The sequence below is a fragment of the Mya arenaria genome, chromosome 12 (genome assembly GCF_026914265.1).
Source record: "Mya arenaria isolate MELC-2E11 chromosome 12, ASM2691426v1".
Taxonomy (NCBI): domain Eukaryota; kingdom Metazoa; phylum Mollusca; class Bivalvia; order Myida; family Myidae; genus Mya; species Mya arenaria.
In genome coordinates this window covers 35,773,808-35,781,366 of record NC_069133.1, presented here as the reverse complement: position 1 = coordinate 35,781,366, position 7,559 = coordinate 35,773,808, and the positions used below count along the sequence as shown (strand labels likewise).

General features: G+C 36.9%; 1 protein-coding gene across 1 annotated transcript; it reads right to left on the bottom strand.

Annotated features, from left to right (window-relative positions):
• Positions 1 to 315: 315 nt before the first annotated feature.
• LOC128210246 (free fatty acid receptor 4-like) lies at positions 316 to 2,077 on the bottom strand. The gene has a single exon (XM_052914465.1). The coding sequence runs from the start codon at positions 2,035 to 2,037 to the stop codon at positions 934 to 936; it is 1,104 nt and encodes a 367-aa protein (XP_052770425.1). The 5' UTR covers positions 2,038 to 2,077; the 3' UTR covers positions 316 to 933.
• Positions 2,078 to 7,559: the final 5,482 nt, after the last annotated feature.

The window sequence follows — 7,559 nt, the reverse complement described above, 5'->3', positions numbered from 1 at the left end:
GTCAGGCGATTATTTGGAATTAGATTAAATGAAACATTTGTGCTTAACTTAAGTATAATTGAACCATATGAGAAATTTAGTAAAGCAATTATGTCGATCTGAGTTTGCACTTCTTTAGTGTTGAAAGTACACCAGTAACAATATTTATACAAATTACAGACTGGGCTGGCGAATTTTATGCCATGTGAACAAAACACACTGTTATTTTTAATTATTCATGCATCATTATACAACATATTTTACAACACAAACAATACAATAAACTGGGGGGGGGGGGGGGGGGGTAAACAATTTAAATTTAAATTTCGGTTTTGAAGGAGGGCGGATGCCAAAAGGTTGTGCACCTAGGTTACGCCCCATCTAACGCCAATTCCTGGATCCACCCCTGGTAGCGAAGTAATAAGGCTCCAGATTGTACGCTTAGTCTATAGTGGTAGCCCAATAACTTAAGCTGTTGTGCTCTATACGGGTAAATAAAGACACCAGTATCACTAGAAAGGCTTATTTTCGTGCTCTTTACGGGTAAGATATCCGCACCAGTAGGCTTATGACTAGAATAGCTAGGGTATTTAACACAATAACTTCTGATCACTCGTAGTCACATTCCAACTTAACTTCCTATATTCGTAGAAACCTAAAAGTAATACGTTGTTATAATGGCATGGTGACATAAACGTTAAACACAAATAATGCTTGCTTTATGTTTTGTGTGAAATCAGTATTCAAATGCCGTTATTTCTGCATTGCCTGTGATGGTGACGTATCTACAGCCTCGCTATGTTCCAGTTTTCACATGCCGTTATTTCTGCATTGCCTGTGATGGTGGCGTTTCTACAGCCTCGCTATGTTCCAGTATTCACATGCCGTTATTTTTGCATTGTTTGTGACGGTGGCGTTTCTACAGCCCCGCTATGTTCCAGTATTCACATGCCGTTATTTCTGCATTGTTTGTGATGGTGGCGTTTCTACAGCCCTGCTATGTTCCACATGCGTTGTAAATCTTTCACGGATTCTGTTGACTCCTGATTTAAGTTGCTTTGTTGTCATTCCGTAGAGTAAGGCGTTGAAGAAAGTATTTGCGTAGGCCGCGGTGGTAGCCCAAACTAATGTGGACGATGGTATCTTGTAATAACCGTTTGACCGATCGAGCTCTATGAGGGAAAACGCGATAAATAAAGGCCCCCACATCAGCAAAAAAGCCACGACGAGGATAACAAGCGTCTTCAGCACACGATACTTCTGATTATTGACGGACGAACTTCTTTGGAATGTTTTACTGCTTCCCGCCTTGTTAAAGTTCTCTACAGCCCGCCTCGAGTTCCGATATCTTTTGTATATCCGAAAGTAATTTGAATTTATAATTAATACTGGGATAACAAAGTCAAAAATACATGCAAGGACAATAAAAATGATTGAATGTTTCTTGTCGTTTCCATCCGGCCAAAACAAAGCGCATACATTGACAGTTCTGCCATTTGCTGTGCCTTCTAAAACTTGTGAATACAGCGCAACAGGAAGAAATATGACAATGCCAATGAGCCAAATTGCTACGCAGATTGCAATGATATGCCATTTGCTCAAACGATTTGTCGTCGAAATTCCAACGTTGATGTTGACGTATCTGTCAATGCTGATTGCTGTCATCGTCCAAATCATTGTTGAACCACACACAAACAGCCAGTAGTGGGTTAAAGAGCACATTGCCCCTCCCAGCAACCACCCTGAAGTCAACCTACCCGTCACGACTGCAGGGACAGTCAAAACGTACATCAAATCAGCGATGAGCAGGTTGATAACAAAGCAATTGGTGACGTTCTTCCTCTCTTTTGATTTCAACAAAAAGTACAGAACAGCGGCATTGCCTAACATTGAGAGAATTGCAACCGTGAGTATAACTCCAGCTTCAAGCTCGGCAGCGTGCGGCCATTCCCTGTTCAGCTGTGTCATAAACGTAAACACTAACACTAAATCGGTATCCTCCGAGCCGTATTTTACACAGACGTAAGAATGTCCTACCTCTGGACCGTTTGCACACATAATTGCAAAACTGTAATTATAGAAATACTTTGAGTTTAGGAGGACGTTGCCTGGTTACCAAATCCTATAATGATATTGTTTACGGCACAGGGTTTAAACGTTCGTTTTACTAACTCACAAATTGCAACATTTACAAATCCATCATATAAAAAGATGAAGCCAATGACGTCGTGTTTACAGTTTTCATAACAAATTGCACCAGGTATTAATAGACCCACAGCCACCCTCATATCACTTTCCTTTGTTCAGTGTTTATTGAGGATTTATACATCGTTGATTTATTTAACATATTTATTCCAAAACTAATTATGATTGTTTTTCGTTGTTAAGATAACATACGAAAGTGTTTGGCAAACACACAGTGTTATTGAAAGAGCAATCATTTAGAAGATAAGCTGCTTTATAATAACAATAATAAGAAATAACGCGTTTCCCCGGTAACAACGCTTGACAGCTATGTGTGTTGGCGGCAAAGATACGAACAAATTCATAAAGGACAAGTAAAAACATGAATAAAAATATAAAATGAACTAGATGCGTAACGCATTCTTATTTTTGTACAATAGCCATACTGTTTGCTTTTTATTCTGGTGAAGCCGAAACGGTTGGAATTGCGTTTAATGGTTATTATAAAACTAAGTTTGACTTCAAGCTCTTCTTAATGAAACATACTTAAAAAGGTCTAAAAGGCTGGCATCTCCGAAAACTGACACTTCTCGGAAAGTTTACAGATGTTAAAATAAATTGCTTTTAAAAGTTGTAGGTTGCACTGCGTGGAGCAAAACTTGTTAAACAAATAAGTTCCATGACATGTACTTTGCCAATTGTCGTTTATATTTCAGATAACACCGGTAGATTTGATACACAGTAAGATTGTATTCACAGGTAGATGGAATACACATATACCGGAAAATAGAATACACTTACGCCTGTAGATGGTACACACAATCACATGTAGATGGTACACACATTCACCTGTACAGGTACACACATTCACCGGTAGATGGTACACGCATTCAACGGTAGATGGTACACACATTCACCTGTACAGGTACACACATTCAACGGTAGATGGTACACACATTCGTCTGTAGATGGTACACACAATCACCTGTAGATGGTACACACATTCACCTGTACAGGTACACACATTCACCGGTAGATGGTACACACATTCACATGTACAGGTACAAACATTCAACGGTAGATGGTACACACATTCACCTGTACAGGTACACACAATCATCTGTAGATGGTACACACATTCACTTGTACAGGTACACACATTCACCTGTACAGGTACACACATTCACCGGTAGATGGTACACGCATTCGTCTGTATATGGTACACACATACACCGGCAGATGGTTTTAAAGGGTAGATGGTAAAACGGTATATGGTGTTCACCGGTAGATGGTATACACACTCAACGGTAGATGGTTTAAACAGGTAGATGGAATACATATTTACCTGCAGATGGTATACACCCTGAATGGTATATACATACGCAGGGAGATGGTAAACAACGGTATATGGTGTACACCGGTAGACGACGCACTGAGTATACTATGACAAACTGACATCAAAGAAATTTAAAGGGCATTTTACTAGTGGTATGAAAATGGTATCAAATTTATTCAATACATTTTGGACTACAGACTGATTTTTTTATTATTTCAAAGAGGTAAGACGCCTATAATATAATGTAACCAATACCAGCTAGAAACTAATAATTTAAGTAACACGATAATACACTAAAAGGAATCATTGGAGTAATTATATCATACTTGGTCAGAAGACAGACAAAATATAAAGTGGAAGATATACTTCAATATTAAACACCCCTAATGGGAAAATACATATATATGCAATCGAATTCTAGGAACAAACAACGGGTCAAATAAGTGTAGTAAAATATTTACACTGCCATTATTATTTACCAAAAACCGTTCAGTACGAATCTATCTGTACAATAATATCGATTAACACATACTTGTATGAATGCACACTCTCATATATAACTTACGTCAGTTCTATTCTGAATATATACATTAGAATATCTGTGATTGTAGAATCGAACATGATGTGTCGAACGAGTTGAATAACCTATTGATTTCAATGGGTATCCACATAATACGTTAAAATAATAAAATTAGAAGTTTTTGCTATTTCCAAAGATCATATTTAAACCATCCAATAAATTTCATGATTGTGTTAATGCAATACTTTATACACGGCATGAAGCTCTGAAATAATACTCCTATACTTGTATCCTTTGCGTATCATTAATTTAGGAACACACATATCAGAAAAAATACACCTTAGTAATTTCCTCTAAAATAGTCTAATGTTTTATTCTACTTTTTTCACTGCCTTTTTAAATCACAAATTGATGAGTAGTATACAGTAAAAAGCATGTATCAATGTTTGTTTAGCAACTTTACAAACAGTGATTGCCCTACAATATTGTCAAGCAACATGTTTTAAAATGTCTTGTCGTTAAAAAGAAGATAGCTATTCCAGTTTTTCAAACGTCAGTTTAACTAGGATACTCTTCTAAGTGCTAGTACATATCATAACAGGTTAATGAAGTCAAAATACTAACCAGGTTTAACGAATGGTGGTTAAACTACAAAACCTACTGCCCAGTACTTAAGTTTATACATCTTTATCGTATGTGAAAGCCACTTTAATTAAGTTCTTAGCATGGTCGTTGAATTAAAGAACAATGTTCTACCATAGGTGGATCAACTATATTCCATTCACTGGATTGAATAAATGAATGGCCTTCAGCCTCGTTTTAACTATAAATTAGTTCCCGCCGTCATTATCGACATGCGTCGTGATCCTCTCTCGAATCTTTTGGACGCCTGCACGCATCTGTTTTGCCGAAAATCCATACAGACAAGCGTTGACCACACCGTTCCCATAGGCAATACATGTAGACCATACTAAAGCTGAGGACGGGATTTGGTAAAGCTGCAAGTCATTGTCCCGCTCGATGAGGTAGAAAACAATCACAGTAGGTGTCCACATGACAATGAACGCAACAACAAGGAGGATTAGGGTCTTCACAATTCGCATGCTTTTGTTGTTAATTCTCGGCGTTTGTGATGTATTAGTACTCCCATTGCTAAAACTTTCGATCGCCCGTCTGGAGTTTATATATTTCCTATATATTCTGAAATAGTTCATTGATATGATGACCATTGGGATCAAGAAATCAACAATAATGACACTGGTATGGAAAACTGTTGACTGTGCTTCTCCATCGGGCCAGATCAAAGAGCATACTTTGACAGTGTTGTTTTTCAATGGGGCTTCAACTACACTGGAGAATAACGCTACAGGTAGAAAAGACAATATTCCTATCAGCCATATTGCAGCGCACAATGCAATGATGTGCCACTTGTTGAGTCGTTTGATTGTAGATACGCCCATGTTGATATTGACATATCTATCTATGCTAATAAAGGCCAGAGTCCATATTATAGATGATGCGCAGACGAACAACCAGTAGTGAATGAAGGAACATAGACCATGTCCAAGTTTCCATGAAGATGTCAGTCGACCGCTAGCAACAAAAGGAGCTGTAAATATGTAAGCCAAATCAGCGATCATTAAGTTGCAAACAAAGTAGTTGGTAACTGACTTTGCATCCTTACTTTTCAAAATCAACCACAAAACCACGACGTTCGTAATCGATGACAATAAAAACACAGTCAGTATTACCCCTGCCTCGAATTCACCGGCATGTTTCCAAGATCTGTCAAACTGATTTAGAAATGTAAATATATGAGCCACACTACTGTTCTCATCATCTGGTTGCACACACAAATAAGAGTGTCCAACCTCTGGTCCTAATTCGCACATCTCGAATTAAATTACGTTCTATGCCCCAACGAATAAACAGAACATAAACTATATTCGAGCTGCTGTTGCTTAGAAAGTTAAAAACGGTTTTTCGAAATATCCAACTCAGAAGTAATGCATTCACGTGTTTTTTGCTTTTCCCAAGAGCAGCCAGCGGCAACCGATAACCGATTTTACTATTGTTAGGCTACACCAAATTCATTGTATGTTTAGCATCAGTTTCCTATCTCAAAATCTATCCACACGTCAAGAAAAAAATTCAGAAGGATCCTAAAACTTATATTCACCTGTAACACTTTTTTGCATGCTTTGGCTATTGGCTCTTCTCTGTAGTAACCATTTTATTACAGTATCAAACTAATTTATGAAAAGGTGCATTTGAAAAATATATTGAAACCTTTGATAAAGAGTGTCATCGAAATTCTTTGTCAAGATTTAGATTATGCACACATTCATTAGAAATAGAAACTGGAAGATAAAACAACATTGTTAGAAGGAACAGAATATAGTGTAATATATGTAATACTAATACGGTGCCACTTTTTGTGCATTTGTCCTCTGTGTACTGGTCTGAGAACTAAATATAACCTGAAACGATCTTTTACAGTATTAACAAATTTGTATCCATCGTGTCTAGTAATAACAGTCGGAATATCATCTTTCCAAATTTGTATTTATTGCTATGACAAAACGTACTGATGCTCTCGCTGTCGTTGTTTCTTGATCTGATACAATATATTGCTTTGTTCATTTGATTTAAGGAATGAATTGCGGGGTTGATGTCATTATCGGGGTATGAACGCAATTGGGTTGGTCAATGTGTGTGGAGTCCGAAGGACTCCACGCGTACTTTGACCATCCCAATTGCGTTCATATCCCCGATAATGACATCAACCACGCAATTCATTCCTTATATTTACACCAATAGTTCATTATTTCATTCAAGAATTGTTAAAAAAATACTTCTTTTCATTTAAGAAAACCTTTCAGTAACCCGTTCTTACCCATTCGGTAAATAGAACGACCCGACTATAACCGAAATCATTTTTTTTTCAAATGACGTCACAATAACGCGGGAAATGATCAACTACTTGAAATCACTTTAAAACGTAAAATTGAAACACTTCTGGTACCAATATATTTAAACTAACACTTTTAAAAATGTTGAGCTATATTTTACGGGACCTGCAGACACAATACAACCAATAACAAGATCAATAGCTTTCATGTATATTGTTATGCAATGAATTACGATCCGAACATATCCGAAGATGTTGCGTTCATCGATTGATGAATGCAATTGCCGAAAGGCAGTTCATTTAAGGAATGGAAGTTGAGGTGTAAATATATTCATATACTTTGTACTTTGTCAAATATAAATGTGTGTATTTTTTTCTTCTGTGTCTGGATTGCAATGTTTGTGTTTGGCCAAAGGCATGTATTTGCTGATATTACAAAACAAACTGAGACTGAAACTGTATAAACAAGAGCAATCGCATCTTTTCCAATGTAATGGCACTTTAGCTTGTTTATTATATATTTGTACACACTACATTACACATAAACTAATTTTATTGATATCTAGAAAATAATGTTTCGGCTTATTTTCAATTTTGTTAAATAGATTAATTAATATTTGGGAAGCTAA